This window comes from Oncorhynchus mykiss, chromosome 29 (assembly GCF_057628025.1).
Source record: "Oncorhynchus mykiss isolate SJ-2025 chromosome 29, ASM5762802v1, whole genome shotgun sequence".
Lineage (NCBI taxonomy): Eukaryota > Metazoa > Chordata > Actinopteri > Salmoniformes > Salmonidae > Oncorhynchus > Oncorhynchus mykiss.
Window position 1 is genome coordinate 38,976,391 of NC_143050.1, and position 22,999 is coordinate 38,999,389.

Here is a 22,999-nt window from a genome sequence, read left to right on the forward strand (position 1 = left end):
ACGCGCCTCCGCCGCTGTCATTGCTGTTCCCGCCCTCAGCACGGAACAGCAGCACCACATTCTCCGTTTGAAGATTATGCTGCGGCTTCTGGCCATTTTGTAGAAGGCAGAATGAGGAGGTGAAGAAGAAAAAAATAACGCACTAGGAGGGAAGGACAAATTCGGAGGGCGCTCACGAAGAGACAGTCAGCCTGAAAGCAAGATAAAAAAAAAGATATAGATATATATACCCGCCTCAGTGGTTTACCATCGGTACACCCCGTCTGAATCGTGGATTATTACGAGGAAAGCGCATTGGAACCATGAGCTGGGGGTCAGAGCTATGGGTAAGTACCAGCGCAGATAACGGTCTATCAGTGGCTATCAATAGTAGGAAATATCCCGAAGACTGCTTGCAAACCAAGCCTGAATGTTTATTAGCTACATTGCAACAACTGCTATAAAAGCCATACCATCTTTCCCAGTAGTCAATCAGCTCATTCCAACGAAGGCGAATTGAAATTGATCATGTTCCCTGCCTTGACTGACATGTAGCCTAGGCTATTGTATAGATGTGGTCAATATGTCCAGTTCTAACTGAGGCAGTTAGGTTTTCCAGACCGCTGTGCATGTGGCTGTTGTAGATTGTACATCATAATGATGATCTTCACTGAGCTATTTCACAATGCATCCAATTCAACACAATTCAACATAACACTAACATGCGTATCTGAAACACACCCCTTTCTTCGGGTTTCCAGGCAGTGCTTCGGCTATTTCACCGCTATTCCATTCCTGACCATATGAATTGGTCTCTCTTGTTATGAGAAAGCTGAACACACTGTAATAGCCTACATATTGACACGGACTACACATTATTCTATGTAAATTAATGTTTGGTGGATGTGGGGTACCTGTAAACTCTGAAAATATGAGTTTGCCTACATTGTGTGAATATTTAACAAAAAAAGAGCAGCAGGTATATGATGGATTCTTATCAGTGCTTATGGATTTTGTTTTAGATTTAAGCGGCCTACACATTTCCTATATATGGTTTGTCTTGGCAACAGAGGAGAGTCTGAGTTGACGGTTGGAAGTTGAACAGGATATACCAGGGCTGCGGTTTCTCAGAACCGACACTGACACAACTCACTCACTCACTGGGCTGTATGACAGTTAGTTCTCCTCTCATGTCTCACACATAGAACCAACAATCAAGCAAGCACCATAATCAAAACTGGTTGTGCAATGCTGGATCGTCAAAACTCACTTGATTTAGCGAAACCAAACCGTGTGATTGCCCTCTGTTCAACTTTATTTTAAATAAAGAGGAGGAGGAAGAGGGTGAGGAAGTCAAATAGAAGTAGGGGGAAGAGCTGAATACCACTGCAAATTCCACAGCTATGATCCCACATTTCATCCACCCACTCATGTGCCCTGATACCAGAATTTGAAGAAAAATGTAAGCTGTAAGTTGACCTACAACAGACATCAATCCCTGTATAATAGCCTTGAAGAAAGGCTCTCACTTATTTCAGCTTGTCTGCTTTTGGTGCCCAAAAGAAAGCAACTTAATTCTATATTCGAAGAGGTGCTTCAGATGTGATGGATTCCAAGATACAGGCCTACAACAGACCACACACACAAAACCCAAATCCCACATAATGTGTCATAAACTCCGGCATGAGAATGAAGAAGATTACAGGACTGCCACAGCTATTTTTACGGAGCCCTAATAAGCAGTCACAGCCTGTGGAATTCCTCTTGTTTGCCTTTTGTTTCAGAAGTTGTTGTTGTGCTGTAAAATGAGACACTGGTTCCAAAGTTACAGTGTGGGATGCCATGAGAACCTGCTTGATTGCCTGTTGCGTACTTCACATCTGAAACATGCTTCAATCTCAGTGATAGGAACAAGTGGGAAATCTTGTGTGTGCTAAGTTCCCTGCCTCCTACAGATGAAGTCAGTTTTAGCAGATGGAGAAACAGCGGGGTCTGGAGATGGTTAAATCTGGTACGTGTTTCTCCTCATGAGAGAGACGGAGGTAGAGAGAGAGGTGGGGAGAAGGAGAGGGCTACAAACGGGTCAGTTCTCCTGAATTCTTCTCCAATAATTTCCCTGGTCCAAGTTTATGGAGAACACTTAGTGCTTCTGAGGCCTCGTATTTGTGCCATGACATCAGCCCTATTTTTCTTACTACAGTTTAGTCATTTAGCAGACTGACGCTCTTATCCAGAGCATCCTACAGGAGAAATTAGGGTCAAGTAACTTGCTCAAGGGCACATCAACAGATTTCTCACCTAGTCGGCTCAGGGATTCGAACCAGCGACCTTTCGTTACAGGTCCAACGCTCTTAACCGCTAGCTTATTGCCGAACCAAGATGCAGTGCTCTGCTGGCCAGATAATGGTGATAGATAATTGCCCCAGGGTGTTCCAAAACGCTTTCCTGTCTGCTTTCTTTCAGAAAAGCATACAGTGGTAGTGTTCACAGTGGAGGTGGACCGTTTGCAAATAATGCATTGCAACTAGATGCTCAGTGCTTTGATGGGGCTGAATAAGAACCAGACACTCTTTAAAAAATTTTTTTTACAACCAAACAGACTGTAGTGTAACAGTATAAGTTTAGACCGTCCCCTCGCCCATACCCGGGCGCGAACCAGGGACTCTCTGCACACATCAACAACAGTCACCCACGAAGCATCGTTACCCATCGCTCCACAAAAGCCACGGCCCTTGCAGAGCAAGGGGAACCACTACTTCAAGGTCTCAGAGCAAGTGACGTCACCGATTGAAACGCTATTTAGCGCTAACTAGCTAGCCATTTCACATCCGTTACCCTCACCCCCCTTTTGACCTCCTCCTTTTCTGCAGCAACCAGTGATCCGGGTCACGGCACCAATGTAACAGTATAAGTTTAGACCGTCCCCTCGCCCATACCCTGGCGCAAACCAGGGACTCTCTGCACACATCAACAACAGTCACCCACAAAGCATCGTTACCCATCGCTCCACAAAAGCCGCGGCCCTTGCAGAGCAAGGGGAACCACTGCTTCAAGGTCTCAGAGCAAGTGACGTCACCGATTGAAACGCTATTTAGTGCTAACACCGCTAACTAGCTAGCCATTTCACATCCGTTACAGTAGCCTAGTAGTGGTAAAGCTGCTAGTGTGTTTGGTGTCCCTTGCTGTCATGCAAAACCCAATTTAAGATTGGGGTAGGCACTGTCTTCACCCTTTGTCCTGTGGTGACATCTCTATGCTGTCATTTGTAGAACAAGTGAAGAGTTTATTTCCAAAACGCTATATGCACCAATTTTTCACAGCTCTTTCTTTCTTCTGAAATGATTGCTTATGGGTACCCTCATGTGTGTTTAAAATATTAGTGTTCTAGGATTTTTCATTCATAGATTTTAGATACAAAACACTATGTCAATTGTTTATCTAGAATGGAATGTTCATATCCTGTATATTTGATTGTGATATGTGGTTGTCTCACCTAGCTATTTTAAGATGAATGCCCTTAGTGTACGTCACTCTGGATAAGAGCGTCTGTTAAATGACTGAAATGTCAAATGTAAATAAATGTTTTACATACATATCTCATATTACTGTAGTGAATAAAAACATTTTTTTTCTAAATATTGATGTCACAAATGCATTATTTATACATTTCGTTATAAAATGTTTTGTCATTTGTTACATTTGATTTTATAAAACCTAGCAGTGCTACTTATATCTCTGAGAGTGAGGCGGATATATAGCATTTAGCAAAAAAAAACATTATTATTTGTCTCTCGAAATTAAACCATCAAGTGATAGATTTTAAACATTTAACAACCCCATGCCATGATTAGATAGTGGGGAAAATACACCAATCTCTTTCATAATTTCTTTAAAACAATAAAATATTAATTCACCAGCATTTCTGAAAATTATTATATAGCGTTTTGGAATGAAACTCTTCAAGTGCATCTTAACTTACGTTTGTAGGCCTATGGAATGGTGTGTTGCCCCATGGGTCTTATCAAGCTCAGCTCGTGGTGTTTTCGGCCTGAGCACACACAGAGAGTGAGGAAGTGATATTTCAGGAAGTGAAGTCAGTGTCACAGTTAACAAGCCGTGTTTCTCAACCACTAGAGAAGAACATCACTGGAGAGAGTTATAGACCAAGTGGACAGACTTCTTGTGATGTGACGCTCTCAGATGCTTCTGCTGGTCTTGAAATGAAAAGGCAGGGAAAGACCAGGTTACCCGTCGTTAGAGAGAGAATGTTCCATTTAGGTAGTAATGGTACAGTTTTGGTTAGTTGCTCTTTTCTGTTTAATTGAAAATCGTTCTTAGTTACTATCTGTTTTCAACTCTGGCTTCATTGTAACAAAGCAGCAGCTCCCCAATGCTTTTTTTGGAGTGGTTGTGAGAGAGAATTTGACACACAACTGTGGTCAACAAGAGTTGCTGTAGGCCTATGTGGTCATTCAACTTATTTATGTTTCTCATCAAACAGATACCTTTGGTGAGGTACTTGTGTGTGTGTCTGCGTGTGCGAGCCTTTGCGAGTGAATAATACCAGTAATAGGCTACCGATGGGCTGACATAACAGGCTTAGAGTTATTGCATTCCATATGAGTAGAATCACTTGTGGTAGTGTATCGCCTACCCCCACGTAATGATACTGGGGATGAATCTTGTCATGTCTAAATGAAAAGGAATAGGTCCATGGCCGCATTCCTTCAGCTAGTAGTGATGTCGTCCATAGGCTACTCCTACACTGCACACAGCCTTCCACTGAGGTAAAGGGAGTCTCAGTTAGACAGTTTATTGGTTGACTTCAGAAATAATCTGATTTCTATTGACCTACAGACAGGCATTTTCCACTTGACACAGAGAGCAGAAAGTTCTGAACAGTGTAGACCGAACTCAGAAGTGACTCGGTAAATCTAACTCGCATTCTATTGGCTCTTAGTTCTTTTGGACAAATCCTTTCTCTTGGCCTTGCAGCTCCGAATTCAGTGTTCTTATATAGTAGGCCTAGCTGTCGTTCCTCATTGTTATAATTGATGATGCAAAATTACATTCAAATAAATAGGCAGATTACTCCTACCTGTTCACTAGGTTTGTTTTGTTTTTGTTATGAATACCTTTTCTCGGAGCTAGTACTAAATATAGGCCCACTGGTGCCATATTTAATATGTCATGTGTAGGCCTAATCTCTGTGGATCATTCTCTGGTCCAGAGGGCATGTAGTCTCTCCTGAGGTGTCTGTGTCCCTCTTGTAACCCATCAGGAGGTATGAACACTGGACCTCTCCCTGCCTCTCTCTCTCTCTCTTTGTTTGCATAAGTTGAGTAAGGAAACCAGTATCTTGTGTATGCACAGCTTTAGTCTCACCGAGCACCCCCTCTCTCTTCCTTCTCTGAAGCTCTGCTGCGTACAAATGCTGCTATTGACGGAGAAAGTCATGGGTGGTGAACCGTGATTGGTTCGCAGTGGGGACCGGGCCAGGAAAACATTTTGTAACTACAGAAGCACTGAACTCTACACTGTAACACATTGCAGCAAGTTTGTTACAGTTACCGACTGTAATTCTATATTACAGTACAGTACTGTAAAAAGCAATGCATCATGGGGGCTCAATGGCATTCAGTTACACTGCTGTAGAATTACAATGAAACCTTGATAGAGGCTATATTTGTTGCCCCCTTACAGTACCATACTGTTTTGTTTAGTATTTTTGAATCTAAAAACATTTTCCCGTAAGTCTACAGTATTTTCCTGGCTATTGTGCTGCCAGTAATTTACTGTAATTCAGTACCACCCCCACAGAATACAGTACCATACTGTAATTTTGGAACACCTGGTATTGTTGTGGCTCATCAACACATTTGGAGGCGTGCCTTCTAAGAGGCTATACTTGTTGCACCCGTTCGTGAGAGTGCTGTACCAATTGACGTGATATGTGGTAGTAGTTCTACCTCATTAATATTAGGACCCAAACAACATCTCATGACCATCGGGGTGGTAGGGTATCCTAGTGGTTAGAGCGTTGGACTAGTAACTGGATGGTTGCAAGTTCAAATCCCCGAGCTGACAAGGTACAAATCTGTCGTTCTGCCCCTGAACAGGCAGTTAACCCACTGTTCCTAGGCCGTCATTGAAAATAAGAATGTGTTCTTAACCGACTTGCTTAGTTAAATAAAGGTAAAAAATAAAAATCTCTCAATTTCTAAATGTAGGTGTGTAAGATCTTCACTGAACTAATTCTGCTCTGGGAGTGTTTCCTTTGTTTAGACTATATGTAATTATGTATTACAGCATACCAATTAATAGTTGGTGTTTTATATCACTTGCACTTGTAGAGACCTTAACAAAGGCTTCTAAATTGGCAGTGAGTGCAGGACAAAACCAATCAAAAGGACATGGCTAAACACTCAACCATTAAAGGTTTGATACTTGCTGCCACTCTGATCTATATGCATTATTTTATTTTATTTACTATTTTCTACATTGTAGAATAATAGCGAAGACCTCAAAACTATGAAATAACAAAGATGGAATCATGTAGTAACCAAAAAAAGTGTTAAACAAATCACAATATATTTTATATTTGAGGTTCTTCAAAGTAGCCACCCTTTGCCTTGATGACAGCTTTGCACACTCTTGGCATTTTCTCAACCAACTTCATGAGGTAGTCACCTGGAATGCATTTCAATTAACAGGTGTGCCTTGTTAAAAGTTAATTTGTGGAATTTCTTTCCTTCGTAATGCGTTCGAGCCAATCAGTTGTGTTGTGGCAATGTAGGGGTGGTATACAGATGATAGCCCTATTTGGTAAAAGACCAAGTCCATATTATGTCAAGAATAGGTCAAATAAGCAAAGGGAAACGACAGTCCAGCATTACTTTAAGACATAAAGGTCAGTCAATTTGGAACATTTCAGTGCAGTCGCAAAAACCATCAAGCACTATGATGAAACTACCCATAACATTTATCTAAAACAGGCTATAGGCTACATGTGCACCACCAAGTCAGAACAGTAGGCTAAGTTATGAAGGGGAAAGGGACACAATTATTAGGGTGAGGCACATGGGCTACTAACAGCTTACTACACAACATACACTCAGTATTACTTTCTTAGCTACAGTGTGCATATCTCCCTGGCATATTACATCATTTATACAGCAGCATGCAAGACATTTTTGGAATCACTATTATGCTGTGGTCACTTGAACAGGAAGGTGGCGCGGCGGTCCTTCTTGTGGGCAAATTTGGTCATAAAACGGTGTCATCAAAGTCTGGCATTCTCTGGATGTATGCTGCTTTCACGACAACTGGGAACAAGGTTGAATCCTGACATCAGTGATCTTCAGGTCGGAGCTCTGCTCCACCTGCCCCGAGCGACGGATCGCCACTCAGCATGGCAACATTCCATGACAGAGGGAAGCCTAATCATTTACGTTCCTATAATCTTAATAAAGCTCTTAATTCAGTTACGCTAGAGGGATCATAGCAAGTAGACCGTACACATACTACACAGTACACTGCTCAAATCCCGGCTCTGAAAGGGAAGAACGTTTTCGGGGTTATTACTTTAACAAGTTCAACACTCCGTTTAGTTTTTCACTTCTCATAGGAGTTTGGCCAGGGTTAGCATGAGAAGGAGACAGACAAACACACACAGACATACAGTACCAGTCAAAAGGTTGAACTATTTGAACTATTTGTACTATTTTCTACATTGTCGAATAATAGCGAAGACCTCAAAACGACGAAATATCACATATGGAATCACGCAGTAACCAAAAAAGTGTTGGAGATTCTTCAAAGTAGCCACCCTTTGCCTTAATGACAGCTTTGAGTAGGTGTGTCCAAACGTTTCACTGACGCTGTAGATACTCTCACTTATACTCACACATTCCCATACACACATTGAGGCAGCTCTCACTCTCTCATTGACCGGCCGATGGAATCAGGGAGGGCGACACTGCTCAGAGAGCAGCAACTGAAAGTGAGTTTTTTTTGTTGGCTCAACCACAACTCCACAACAAGAAATTGAACACATTTCTGTGCCAGTCTTGGCCCTTAATAGCTGCATGTTTAGCTGACAGGTTCGATGGGGACAGCAGCAGCGGGGGAGTAGAGGGAGGAATGTTAGCCTGGGTCTAGTGGTTTAATTGTAGCCACATGCCTGTCTGTTGGCCCGACACCCGTTAATTTAATAAAAAAGGGGAAAGTGGTTTGTCGGGGACTCGAGGAGGCCCTTTGAAAGTACCTCAAGTTGCTTTTCTCTCACACTGTTTTAGTGTAGTGTAGTGGAGGGTTCCAGACTGCAGCCACAGGGCAGGGCTGGAGTCCCAGACTCACTGAGATTAATCTAAACCTCATGGGCTTTGTTTGTTTGACTGGCGCTCATGCATCGATAGTTGTAATAGATACAGACAATGCCGAGCTCTTGTTAGATAAGTACTGAGTACAGTACTGGGCTGTGAATGGCCTAGGGTTTTAAAGTTTGAGATGTGGCTTTCCTCTCTAGTTTCCTGAGTTCCTTCTCCTCCGCTGTTCCGATCCACACCTCTGGTCTGGCCCTGGATTCCCCCAGGGTCCCTGTCCCTTGCAATGTACCCCATGCGGTTCACTTGACATTCAGGTCACTTCCAGGGCTGAAACCCAAGCCTGCTTGTTTCCTCTCAGTGAGAGAGTCTTAATGGAAAAATCCACCCTCATTCCTTTAATTTACAGTGTTAAATAACACTCATTTTTGAGAACAATATTCTTTGTGAACAAATGTTTAATTTTGGCATTATAATAAAGTTGGTAGCAACATGTAAAATCATTGTGGCTCAAGTTCACTACAAAATCCACAATGCAATGTTCTCTCTATGGGCTGGATAGCTAGCTATCTAGCAAATGTAGCTACACTACATGACGAAAAGTATGTGGACACCTGCTCATCGAAAATCTCATTACAAAATAATGGCCATTAATATGGACTTGGTCCTGTCTTTGCTGCTATAACAACCTCTACTGTTCTGGGAAGGATTTCCACTAGATGTTGGAACATGCTGCAGGGACTTCCTTCTATTCAGCCACAAGAGCATTAGTGAGGCCAGTCAAGTTCTTCCACAGTTACAGTTGACCAGGGCAGCGGTAGCAGGGCAGAAATTTGCCGAACTGACTTGTTGGAAAGGTGGCATCCTATGACAGTGCCACATTGAAAGTCACTGAGTTCTTCAGTAAGGCCATTCTACTGCTGATTTTCTATGGAGATTGCATGGCTGTGTGCACGCGATTGGTCGACAGTCTGCTGGGGGGAGGGGGTGTGTGATACGCTCCTTCATTCATTGGATTCCTATCTCCTTTCTATAATATCTCTGGCAACTGCACCATGATATGCACCCTGGGCTAAAGAGGCAGACAAATAGGAGAAATGTGCTAGAGCCTCCGTTAAATTAAACATTTCTCGAGGTAGGAATTTCGTAAAAACATGATCAATGGCTCATTCGAGAGCAATATTAACATTCCTAATGGGTGAACCTTTCCTTTAATGAAGTGGGAGGTCAGGGGACTGGGACCCTAGTGGGGGAGATAGGCCCAATGTCCCCTTTCCCTGTTGGGACAGAGGGGGTCCCATGCTCCTCTTCCTCCTCCTCCTTTTCCTCCCTCTTTTCACAACTCCTTCACCCACCTGCCGAGTGGCAGTGTTATTAATGTCTCCCCCTCCCCCTAACTCCCTCTCTGACCCTCAAGGACGCCTGAATAGGTTCACCGCCTGAATAGGTTCACCTCTAATTCTTCCACATGACTCCAAGGATGGAAGGAGGGACAAAGGAGAAAGAGCTCAGGAGCATTGAAAGAGATAAGGAGAACCAATTTTCTCCACAGGGGAGGAGGAGGAGGAGGAGAGAAGGAGAAGAGTGAAGGGTGAAGGGCAGAAGGAAAGAGCGAAGGCATTAAAGGGTGTGCTGTGTTTTAGGGAAATAAGGGAAAGTGTGAGAAAGACAGGGAGAGAGATGTAGGGATATGCAGATTTTCGCCAGGCATGATAGCAGTAGCCTAATGATTTGCATGATATGATGTGTTGCTTTTCACATTGCTTCTGCCTTTCTGTCATTGTGTGGTTTCACGGGATGTGCCTCCTCAGTTTCTCAGTCTCTTTCCCTAAAGGGAACTGCTCTCCTGAAACCGGTAGCCAAATCAACGACAGGCTACACTAAAAGTAAACTTTTATTTAACTAGGCAAGTCAGTTAAGAACAAATTCTTATTTACCATGACGGTCGACACCAGCCAAACGACGCTGGGCCAATTGTGCACTGCCCTATTGGACTCCCAATCACGGCCGGTTGTGATACAGCCTGGATTTGAACCAGAGTGTCTGTAGTGATGCTTCTAGCACTGAGATGCAATGCCTTAGACCGCTGTGCCACTCAAGAGCTCCACAGGGGAGGAGGAGGAGGAGGAGATAAGGAGAAGAGTGAAACGTTAAGGGGGAGAAGGAAACTACTCAACCACATTTTCAATGACAAATAGCAGAACCTTGGCTCTATGATTCAAATGGGTTCTGTTTAATCTGGTTTAGTCTACCACACACACTAAGCTTGTTTAGGACAGGTGACGGAGTGTCTGGTCTCCCCCCACTCTCCCCTACTACTGTTGGGGACATGATTTTGTGTGGCTCCCATCCCTGTGTTCCTATGGGAAGGACTGAGGTCTTCCTTCTCACTGTGCTGTAGGACCTGTAATCGTCAGGAGACGTCTCTGTCTTTGTAACCCTCTCATCAACACCGTGAGAGAACACGAGTGGAGCCTAATCACAGTAGCCCTGGCCACCTGTGTGAATCACCTGTGTGAATCAGTGTGTTACCTGAACCTGGTCCCACCCCCCCCCCCCCTCTCCGCCCCTAATGCTGTCTGCTATTTGATCCACAGTAAACAATAATGGGGAACAAATGACTGTCATTTGTCATGTTTTGTGTCGGCTCCCTGCATACCTTGCTGTGCCAGAGAAGACAAAACGCAATGATCGCTCTCTTCCTTAACTTGTCACACACATCTCAAGGCTCATGAAACAACAACTCAGATTGTAAATTAGCTACTGTATGTAGCCCAATCAAAACCTTAGATCCAGTCCAGTTAAGTTTTTGGCTAATGGTCTCCTTTAAATGGTTATCTTACTGTACTTTCAGTAGGGGATGAAAAGAAAACACGTCTTGATTAATGCATTATATCCTGATATTTTCACTTGCATTTCATAGTTGGGGTGAGTTGAAGATAGGTGTAGGCCGGACTATGTGCTTATTAATAGCTTGCACATCTCTCGAGTCAAGTGGGTGTGCTCTACAGTCAGTGTTTTGTCTGTGACTGTTTGAAGCTACAGGCTTCAATAGTTAAAATTAAATTGAAACATTCACCACAGGTTTCCACAGTTTAATCAGTGATGTAGGCCTACACACGATGAGCCTAGATCACAAGCGCAGAGAGAGAAGTCCGAACAAGTGAGTGCTACCAATGTTTCTCTGAAGCAGAAGTTGACCCTGGGCCTCCCTCATGCAGATTATTGGCTCTTGCACCACACATGTTGCTTAGCAACCTAAAACATGAACTGAATAAATATTTATCTGGTTTGAGATTGACTCTTGAGATGCAGGCAAGAAGAAAACACAAACAAACCAAGATGTTGTTGACTTCACCGTTGATAGAAAGTTGAGATGAACAGATGTTTGGGAACAATATAAAATATAAATCTAGCAATTTCTTCTTGCAAACGGTGTATGTTTGCTTGTCATATGAGAACAGGATTTCCTCCAATGTTCCAACTCATCTCTGCGTCAGACCACAGAATGTCTGTTCTCTCTCTCTCTCTCTCTCTCTCTCTCTCTCTCTCTCTCTCTCTCTCTCTCTCTCTCTCCCCCTCTCTCTCTCCCCCTCTCTCTCGGGTGGGGCAATGTGGAGGAACTAGCCCCAGGCCTATCCCCATGGGTAACGGTTTGTGACACGTGCCAGACGGGTCCCCTCTGTTCTCTCCATCCCCTGTCTGACAATGATGATGTCACAGTGTGTGCCCCACTTGCCAGGTCCCGGGTTAAACTCATCCATTTAGTGATGATGACCCAGGATATCTATGTTTCCCCCAGGCCTAATGTGTGGTCTGTGGTGGAGTATATCTGCTGCTCTGGGTCAAGATATCTGACATGATAGATCTATGCTCATGTTGGAAACATTCGATTGCTCTTGCCTTGAGTGATGAGAGGCAAAACAGGCCTAGACTTTTTACTCGAGATCTCATATCCAAAATGAACTTAACCTGCACTGTATCTAGGCAATAATGGTGCGTGGTTGTTTATAAAGAGGATTGATCTGTAGCTAGTGCAGCCGTCATGGTTGATCACTCCTGACTCGTCATTGATTTTGCTCTCTCTCAGGGCAAAGGCAAATGACTGGCTGATGATTGCATCAGTCAGTTCTAGTGTGTCGTGCATCCAACAAGGACGATCGCCGCAAGGTCGACCTATCCTATCTCATGCTGTCAGATGCTCTGATGGAGGACTTCTTCTTTGGAAGACAGAGAGACCGCATCACCATCCTCTCACTAATGTAGTCAAATGGTCATGCAAGTACTAGAGGTCGACCGATTAATCGGTATGGCCGATTTAATTAGGGCCGATTTCAAGTTTTCATAACAATCGGAAATCTGTATTTTTTTTATACCTTTATTTTTAACTAGGCAAGTCAGTTAAGAACACATTCTTATTTTCAATGACGGCCTGGGAACGGTGGGTTATCTGCCTTGTTCAGGGGCAGAACGACAGATTTTCACCTTGTCAGCTCGGGGGATTCAATATTGCAACCTTACAGTTAACTAGTCCAACGCAATAACGACCTGCCTCTCTCTCGTTGCACTCCACAAGGAGACTGACTGTTAAGCGAATGCAGTAAGCCAAGGTAAGTTGCTAGCTAGCATTAAACTTATCTTATAAAAAACAATCAATCATAATCACTAGTTAACTACACATGGTTGATGATATTACTAGATATTATCTAGCGTGTCCTGCGTTACATATAATCTGACTGAGCATACAAGCATACAAGTATCTAAGTATCTGACTGAGCGGTGGTAGGCAGAAGCAGGTGCGTAAACATTCATTCAAACAGCACTTTCGTGCGTTTTGCCAGCAGCTCTTTGTTGTGCGTCAAGCATTGCGCTGTTTATGACTTCAAGCCTATCAACTCCTGAGATGAGGCTGGTGTAACCGAAGTGAAATGGCTAGCTAGTTAGCGCGCGCTAATAGCGTTTCAAACGTCACTCACTCTGAGCCTTGGGGTGGTTGTTTCCCTTGCTCTGCATGGGCAACGCTGCTTCGATGGTGGCTGTTGTCGTTGTGTTGCTGGTTTGAGCCCAGGGAGGAGCGAGGAGAGGGACGGAAGCTATACTGTTACACTGGCAATACTAAAGTGCCTATAAGAACATCCAATAGTCAAAGGTTAATGAGATACAAATGGTATAGAGGGAAATAGTCCTATAATTCCTATAATAACTACAACCTGTTAATATTGAAGACTCATGTTAAAAGGAACCACCAGCTTTCATATGTTCTCATGTTCTGAGCAAGGAACTGAAACATTAGTGTACTTACATAGTACATATTGCACTTTTACTTTCTTCTCCAACACTTTGTTTTTGCATTATTTAAACCAAATTGAACATGTTTCATTATTTACTTGAGGATAAATTGATTTTATTGATGTATTATATTAAGTTAAAATAAGTGTTCATTCAGTATTGTTGTAATTGTCATTATTATTATTTTTTTTAAATAAATCGTCCGATTAATCGGTATCTGCTTTTTTGGTCCTCCAATAATCGGTATCGGCGTTGAAAAATCATAATCGGTCGACCTCTAGTAAGTACCATACGTTTCAGTAATGTTTGATTTTTCTCCTGTCCAAATACTGAAAGGATGACGTGCCACTTTCCTTTTTCGCTTCACCTGGCTAACACGAGGAAGAAAACCGCCTCCCAGGTCTAGTAGGCATAGCTCCATGTTTCTTCCTCGTAGAACTTTGCATTATTTCCTCTTATGACATGAACAGTGTGCCTCTCGGCCTGTCTGTTTTCTTATATCTCCGCCATCAGGTATTCAAATCGTTCCTGTTTTTCAATCACCGTGGGACAGCAGTTCATTATGCCAGGTGTTGTGTGGATTTTTTTTTATTTTCAAAAGGAAACAGGTCCATTGATTGGTCCCCTGGGTAGAAGTAACTGTTGTTTCTTTGGAGAGGAAACAGACCTTTTGAAACAGGAAGTTGTTGCGATACCCTGATAGTTCTCCATCGTTTTGCACAGAGTCCTGCATTGAGTCCTACCTTGCAGTGTAGACTATGTGTCTATAAATGTATTGTGAAGGATGTTAGGAAAACAGAGAGAGAATCAAACTGGCCACAGTATAATATGACAAATCCGTCCACCACGTTGTCCTCCCTATCCAGTGATACAAAATGCAGGGAAGTGGTCCGAAAGCTATTGACAAACCTCCAGAAACAAATTAGTCTCAGGGACCAGATCGAGAGGGTATGCCACAAGTCACTCTCAACAGACGTGTTTGTAAAGGGCTCTACGGCTGGCAAGCATGCAGCGTTCCACTGATTTCACAGTAGAGATCCCCCCCTTTTATTTTGTCTTTTCAATTCCAACTGCACGGATTGTTGTTGAAAAATATGACCCGTAACCTAAAGCAACAAATGCATACAAGAAAATTAAAGTAGAAAAATAGAAGTCGTAACAACAAAAACAATAAAACGTTAGATTTTTGGGGGGGAGATAATATGCAGACCAGATGTGCTTACACAGTACATGAAAGAGCGAGGACTCTGTGCTTTGGAAGGCAGGTACTTTTAATGGCCGTTTGATGTCAAGTGATTTCGATGATTTAACTGATTGGCCCAGGCCTATCTCTTGTGTCAGTTAAATGAGTATGTATCTCACTGGCTGCTAGCCTAAGTAGCGGAGTAAGAATGAACTATAGCCTTTTAGGCAGATCCAGCCTACATTGCTTCACTCGCTCACTCACTCACTCACTCACTCACTCACTCACTCACTCACTCACTCACTCACTCACTCACTCACTCACTCACTCACTCAAACTGTCATGGATCTAATCCTCTGAAGAACCGAAGAGATCGTGTGGTTCAGGGGGTTCACTAACAGCAATGCAGGGATTCTTTTTGTTTTGTGAGGCGAGTCTGAATGTTGGTGAGGACATTCTAACGCTTGTCTCCTCAAATCCGTAAATTCATCACATTAACTTTCAATTGCTGAATCAAAACTAATATCCAGATGTTTGTCCATGTTAGATTGTACAGCAATGTAGAAGCCACCCCATCTCCCCAAAGTGCAGTCTCTGTAACCCCATGTGGCCCTAAGCTTTCATGTCATCGTCACTGCAGAACATCTTTGCTCTTCCATCCATAGCAGACTAATTAACCAGTATGTCCCCGACAACATCCATTCCCCCAGAAGGACCATCTGCAAGGGCATACCATTTCATCACCGTCCACAGGCACATTCTCAGTCCGGGTGATAGATCTGTGAAGTGTCATACCTTCTATTTTCGGGTTTGAAATGAGAGGAAGGTGCATAAGTAGGCTGACGTGTCTCTCTCTCTCTCTCTCTCTCTCTCTCTCTTACGTAAAACCTGGTTCTCATTTCCACAATGGCCTACTTTGATACGTACTCATGCATGCAGCTCGCCTCCGACTAGCCCCATGGAGGTACAGTAGAGTTGGACCACACAAACATAATGGAATCTTATCCCTCACTCCACATACCCACCATGCCTCAAACCATATATGGATAGACACGGTGTACTGCCAGATCATCCAAAAGAACTTGCCAGAGTGACAGCCAGGAGCCAGAGCAGTAGACGCAACCAAAACAGCATTCCTTTATTTGGTGGTTTAGGAAATATCTCTAATCACAACTGACTAAATGACTAATAAAATAGAAATGTCTCCAGTCCAGACTGCATGAAACCCTCTCTGATGATTGGAGAGAGAGAGAAAGGGTCACTTCACAAAAGGCTTTACGGTTGTTTCCTACTTCACACAGAGTATGTCTATACTGCCCCATCTCGACACTTTAACCTTTACGGCCAAATTGTTGCCCTTGCCATTTCTGTCTGTGTTTATGTCTGTACAGACCATGAGGTCACGGCCTTTCCGGGCCTCTACGTGATGTAGAGAGAGGTACTATGTCATTAGTCAAAGATTTATGTACGATGTTGGAGTGTTGACTAAACTAAAACACGGGAACAGACACCATACACTGTTGTGTTTACCTGGAGGGTGCGTGCCTGCTTAAAAGACATGCGGTACAGGCAATCTGAGCCCCCCAAAATAGAGCGTTGGGTGTATAGTGGCTGGCAGGAGGTTGTGTTGAGGTGGATTCCTACTTGGGGGTGATGTGATCCTCCCCCTTGTGGTGTGAACTGACCCTGCTGGTCTTCCTGGACTGCGATATGAAGCAGTGCTAACTAAGATTGGGAGGGCCACGGTAAAACGAGAAGCCCTTCTACTAGAGTTACACTACCCTCCTTCCTTTAGCCTTCAGTGAAAGGCTATAGGCTATTTATGAACAGAGGTCTTTGGTGAGTCGTTCCGTGTCATTTCAGCAAGCCATGACACCCACCATCTCAGATTGTTCTGAAATTGTTTCTGGAGTTAGAAACAGGTACGATTGGCATTCCTGAACAATTATTTTGTAGAAATGTAATTGTATCTCAGCTAAACTAATTGATTGCACCCAAATTGATCATTTCTTTCAATAAATATGGTATCCAACATCCAATTTGGACCAAACTTCTTCTTACCAATGAGAAAGACATGAGAAATCTTTCTTTTTTTAAGCCACCCACGGAACCCACACCCATGCCAACCCCACCCCGACAACCAGTATACAGTATCATCAGTTCTCTATGTTTGACAAGTAGTAGGAAGCTGCAGCCTGAAGTATTGCTTACATAGCCCATACTATGTAACGTATTCCCTGTGAATCTAGTGATGTTTCCCCCCCCCCCCCTGTTCAGAGCAATTAGTTATTGAAGCCGGTTGCATTATTTACCGTAAAGTAGTGTGAAAGTAACAGGTTCTGACCAATAGATGCCGCTGTTCATGCTATACCAGCACACTTGTTTATCCATTTTTGCATGTCTCTTGTGTTTATTAAATAGATCACAACATTTCCTTTGCAACTTTGGGTAGAAACCAATAGATTTGGCTCATGATGACAATAAATTGTGTGGTCATGCTCACAATTCTAGGCAGTCCTCCAAAGCAAATGTTTTGTTTAATGTTTTTCTGTAATATTCATATTTGGAAAAACTCACAGGATGGTTTTTCAATACCGTCAATACCAATAACTATTTATTAGATTTTTTTAAATGTCATTTATAGATTTGAATATCTGTAGCTACTTTTGAAGTAAATACCTGCAGTCACCTTGTGCAGTACGTTAGGAGATGAAGAACATTGCGCTCTTCATTTCATCCGTCACATTATTATGTAGCTTATGGTCGTCCCCAGTCACGTGGTGTTTGTTTACACGCAAAAGAGACCAACGAAAAGAGACCGGCGCCTTTTGTCACTCACTGTCGTGCAGAGTGTACCAGGTGATCTAATTACAGTATGGAATGCCAAAATAAATGTTTGCCAGCTAGATATCTTATAACTAACTATCTGGTCCCTGAGACTAATGTGTTTCTGGAGGTGTGTCAATAACTGTCTGAAATGTGCTAGATGCTCTGCAATTGTGCATTTGGTTTTCTAATTTAGTAGCTAGTTAGCTATCTAGCTAAGTGGTGAGCATCTTCAAAATGTTCGCAATACACTCGTTAGCATTTATGTTGCTCTCTCTATGGAGTCCTTAGTACACTATAACGTAAACTCACCCCATTCCGTACAAATGTGCGCAACCGCAACATTCAAATGAGGCTACAAAGAAAACTAATGGGACTGTAGCGACTGTGTTGACTTCAAAACCGGGGGTGTGAACTAGGTTTCCATTCAAGCGTTGATCGACATGGTAAGGGCTCTATAGTATTGGATAAAAGTTGAAAAAACGGACCCTCCGTTACGTCATGTCGTAACGTACAGCACGCATAAAGCAACTATTTCTGTCTTACAATCTCTCTCCACCAGGTGTAGAACTTCCCTCATCATTTAAAAACAAGAAATGGACAGAAATGGGGTAAGGGGGGACACCTAGTCATTTTTTGCGTCATCATTGCATGCCATCATCATTCTCAAAGCCGCTGTTCAAATTCGACACAAACCTTCAAATAGCTATGTAATGACACATTATATAAACTCTTTATAGTGTTTTATTTACATCTTAGAGGCGATAAGGTGATAAGTTGGACAGAATGAGTGAAACAAAGCAATTTTTCACACAACATCTCTCCTTCTCACTATCACGCATTAGTTTCGCTTCCCCACCCTCCATTTAAAAAAAAGACCCGACAGGGCTCATTGTCTTCTTGAATTATGCAGAAAAGGGCAGCGTTTAGGTCATGTAATTGATTCTGTTGGAAAGGGGAGAAATTGTGCTTTACAATGGTATTGACATTACAGTTGATCTGGAAGTATTACGTTTTTGGGGCGCTAAAATAAGGCGTTGTACAAAAGTGAGTGAGTTTACGTTATATACAAGAGTATGTGGACACCCCTTCAAATTAGTGGATTTGGTTATTTCAGTCACACCCATTGCTGATAGGTGTATAAAATCAAGTGCACAGCCATGCAATATCCATAGCAAAAACATTGGCAGTTGAATGGCTTTACTGAAGAGCTCAGTGACTTTCAACGTAGCACCCTCAGGATGCCACCTTTCCAACAAGTCAGTTCGTCAAATTTCTGCCCTGCTAGAGCTGCCCCGGTAGAGCTGCCCCGGTCAACTGTAAGTCGTGTTAATGTGAACTGGAAACGTCTAGGAGCAACAACAGCTCAGCTGCGAAATGGTAGGCCACACAAGCTCACAGAATGCGATCACCAGGTGTTGAAGCGCGTAGCGCCCACTACCGAGTTCCAAACTGCCTCTGGAAGCAATGTCAACACAATAACTGTTTTCGTCGGGAGCTTCATGAAATGGGTTTCCATGGCCGAGCAGCCACACACAAGCCTAAGTGCTATGCCAAGCGTCAACTGCAGTGGTGTAAAGCTCTCTGCCATTAAACTCTGGAGCAGTGGAAACGCGTTCTCTGGAGTGATGAATCACGCTTCACCATCTGGCAGTCCGACGGACAAATCTGGGATTGGTGGATGCCAAGAGAACGCTACCTTCTTGAATGCATAGTGCCAACTATAAAAGTTTGTTGGAGGAGGAATAATGGTCAGGGGCTGTTTTTCATGGTTTGCGCTATGCCCCTTAGTTCCTGTGAAGGGAAATATTAACGCTACAGCATTCAATGACATTCTAGAAGATTCTGTGCTTCCAACTTTGTGACAGTTTGGGGAAGGCCCTGTCCTGTTTCAGCATGACAATGCCCTCGTGCACAAAGCGAGGTCCATACAGAAATGGTTTGTCGAGATCGGTATGGAAGAACTAGACTGGCCTGCACAGAGCCCTGACCTCAACCCCATCGAACACCTTTGGTATGAATTGGGACTACTAGCTAGGCCTAATCGACTACTAGCCAGGCCTAATTGCCCAACATCAGTGCCCAACCTCATTAATGTTATTTTGGCTGAAGGGAAGCAAGTCCCCACAGCAATGTTACAAAATCTAAAGCTTTCCCAGAAGAGTGGAGGCTGTTATAGCAGCAAAGGGGGGACCAACTCCATATTAATGTCCATGATTTTGGAATGAGATATTCGACAAGCAGTTGTACACATACTTTTGGTCATGTAGTGTACTTGTTAGCATTTTGTTAGCATTCTGGTAAGTTCTTTTTTTGGGGCTTTGAATATTAGTTTATTTTTAAATAAATACCTGCAGTCAACTTGTGCACTAGGTAATAGATAAAGCAGATCGCATTCATAATTTCGCCCCTTAGATAATTTTTCATTATGAAGCTTTTTCATCATGAAGCTTTTCCGGTACTAGTTTCCCAAAACAGGTTTGAGCCAGTCACTTGTGTTTGTTTACAAAGAAGCACAACAGGCAAAGTGGGAGCTTCGTGAGGTGAGTCACTCCTGCAGCTCAATTTAAGTGCGGTGATCAATTTACACTTGTATGAAATTCACTACTGTTTGCCATCTATATATCTTAGAACTATTGAATTATAACTGCACATTCTCTCCAGCTGGGTTTTGCAAACTAAGTGGCTAACAATAGCTTGCAAGATCAAGCTTCTTAGTAACAGCAGCAGAGACACTCCCCTCCTGGAATAAATACATGTTAATCTAACTGCAGTGTCCAATTAACAGTAGCTATTACAGTGAAAAAATACCATGCTATTGTTTGAGGAGAGTGCACAACAACAAAACATTTTTTACCACGGCAACTGGTTTGATACATTCACCTATGAAGGTAAATGAAGTACTTACATTCAGTAATCTTGCTCTGATTTGTCATCCTGAGGGTCCCAGATGTAGGCATAGTTTTGTTTTGATAAAATAATTGTTTATATTCAAATGTAGAAACTGGGTTCTACAGTTTGAACCACTGCTGTCTCCGGCCATCTAGATGTGTGAAGGTTAGTGTATTTTCCTGTAGGGAAGCTAATTATTCATCATGTATGACATTCCTGGGGTGTGTAAAATTACATTTTTTATTATCATAGCATTTTTGTATGTTCCATATAGTTATGTACTTCAAAATGTATCAATTGACCAATTCGGCACATCTTTTAAAAAGGTATTTACTTTTATTTCACCTTTATTTAACCAGGCAGGCTAGTTGAGAACAAGTTTTCACTTTCAACTGCGACCTGGCCAAGATAAAGCAAAGCAGTGCGACACAAACAACAGCACAGAGTTACACATGGAATAAACAAAACATACAGTCAATTCACAATAGAAAAAAGTCTATATACAGTGTGTGCAAATGAGGTAAGATAAGGGAGGTAAGGCAATAACTAAGGCCATAGTGGCAAAATAATTACAATTTAGCAATTACACATTGGAGTGATAGACGTGCAGAAGATGAATGCGCAAGTTGTGATACTGGGTTGCAAAGGAGCAACAACAACAAAAATAAGAGTATGGGGATGAGATAGTTGGATGGGCTATTTACAGATGGGCTATTTACAGATGGGCTATGTACAGGTGCAGTGATCTGTGAGCTGCTCTGACAGCTGCTGCTTAAAGTTAATGAGGGAGATAGGAGTCTCCAGCTTCAGTGATTTTTGCAATTTGTTCCAGTCATTGGCAGCAGAGAACTGGAAGAAAAGGCGGCCAAAGTAGGAATTGGCTTTGGGGGTGACCAGTGAAATATACCTGCTGGAGCACGTGCTACGGGTGGGTGCTGCTATGGTGACCAGTGAGCTGAGATGAGGCGGGGCTTTAGATGAGGCGGGGCTTTAGATGAGGCAAAGACTTATAGATGACCTGGAGCCAGTGGGTTTGGCGACGAATATGAAGCGAGGGCCAGCCAACGAGAGCATACAGATCACAGTGGTGGGTAGTATATGGGGCTTTGGTGACAAAATGAATGGCACTGTGATAGACTGCATCCAATTTGCTGAGTAGAGTGTTGGGGAATATTTTGTAAATATACAGAGAAATATAGTATACAGAGAAAAGTATACAGAGAAAAGAGTCGGCCCGAGAATTGAACCCTGTGGCACCCCTATTGAGAGGTCCGGACAAAATGATCGGTGATCTGTTTGTTAACTTGGCTTTCGAAGACCTTAGAAAGGCAGGGTAGGATAGATATAGGTCTGTAGCAGTTTGGGTCTAGAGTGTCTCCCCCTTTGAAGAGGGGGATGACCACAGCAGCTTTCCAATCCTTTGGGATCTCAGACGATACGAAAGAGAGGTTGAACAGGCTAGTAATAGGGGTTGCAACAATTTCAGCGGATAATTTTAGAAAGAGAGGTTCCAGATTGTCTAGTCCTGCTGATTTGTAGGGGTCCAGATTTTGCAGCTCTTTCAGAACATCAGCTATCTGGATTAGGTTGAAGGAGAAATGGGGGAGGATTGGACAAGTTGCTGTGGGGGTGCAGGCCTGTTGACCAGGGCAGAGGTGGCCAAGTGGAAAGCATGGCCAGATGTAGAAAAATGCTTATTGAAATTCTCAATTATCGTGGATTTATTGGTGGTGCTCTTGTTTTCTAGCCTCAGTGCAGTGGTCAGCTGGGAGGAGCTGCTCTTATTCTTCATGGACTTTAGTGTCCCAGATCTTTTTGGATTTGTGCTGCAGGATGCAAATGTCTGTTTGAAAAAGCTAGCCTTTGCTTTCCTAACTGCCTGTTTATATTGGTTCCTAACTTCCCTGAAAATGTGCATATCACGGGGGCTATTCGATGCTAATGCAGCACGCTACAGGTTGTTTTTGTGCTGGTTAAGGGCAGTCAGGTCTGGAGTGAACCACAGGCTTTATCTGTTCCTGGTTGTACATTTTTTTAATGGGGCATGCTTATTTAAGATGGTGAGCAAAGCACTTTTAAAGAATAACCAGGCATCTTCTACTGACGGAATGAGTTCAATGTCTTTCCAGGCTACCCGGGTCAGGTCGATTAGAAAGGCCTGCTCGCTGAAGTGTTTTAGGGAGCGTTTGACAGTGATGAGGGGTGGTCGTTTGACCGCAGACCCATTACAGATGCAATCAATGAGGCAGTGATCGCTGAGATCCTAGTTGAAGACAGCAGAGGTGTATTTGGAGGGTAGGTTGGTTAGGATGATATCGATGAGGGTGCCTGTGTCTACGGATTTGGGGTTGTACCTGGTAGGTTCATTGATAATTTGTGTGAGATTGAGGGCATTCAAGCTTAGATTGTAGTATGCCCGGGGTGTTAAGCATGTCCCAGTTTAGGTCACCTAACAGCACGAGCTCTGAAGATAGATGGGGGCAATCAATCCCCATATGGTGTTCAG

General features: G+C 43.1%; 1 protein-coding gene across 36 annotated transcripts in view; it reads left to right on the forward strand.

Moving 5' to 3' along the window:
* Positions 1 to 22,999, forward strand: part of LOC110509593 (formin-binding protein 1) — a 107,900-nt gene continuing 84,901 nt past the window's right edge. For 24 of the 36 annotated variants that reach the window (XM_090227148.1, XM_090227141.1, XM_090227143.1 and 21 more), the window contains exon 1: positions 1 to 326. In XM_090227148.1, coding sequence (XP_090083274.1) covers positions 303 to 326 — 24 coding nt within the window. In that variant the 5' untranslated portion in view covers positions 1 to 302. Of the gene's footprint in view, positions 327 to 7,863; positions 7,982 to 22,999 lie in introns of those variants that run through there. The other 12 variants (XM_090227142.1, XM_090227144.1, XM_090227137.1 and 9 more) reach the window with 5 other exon arrangements.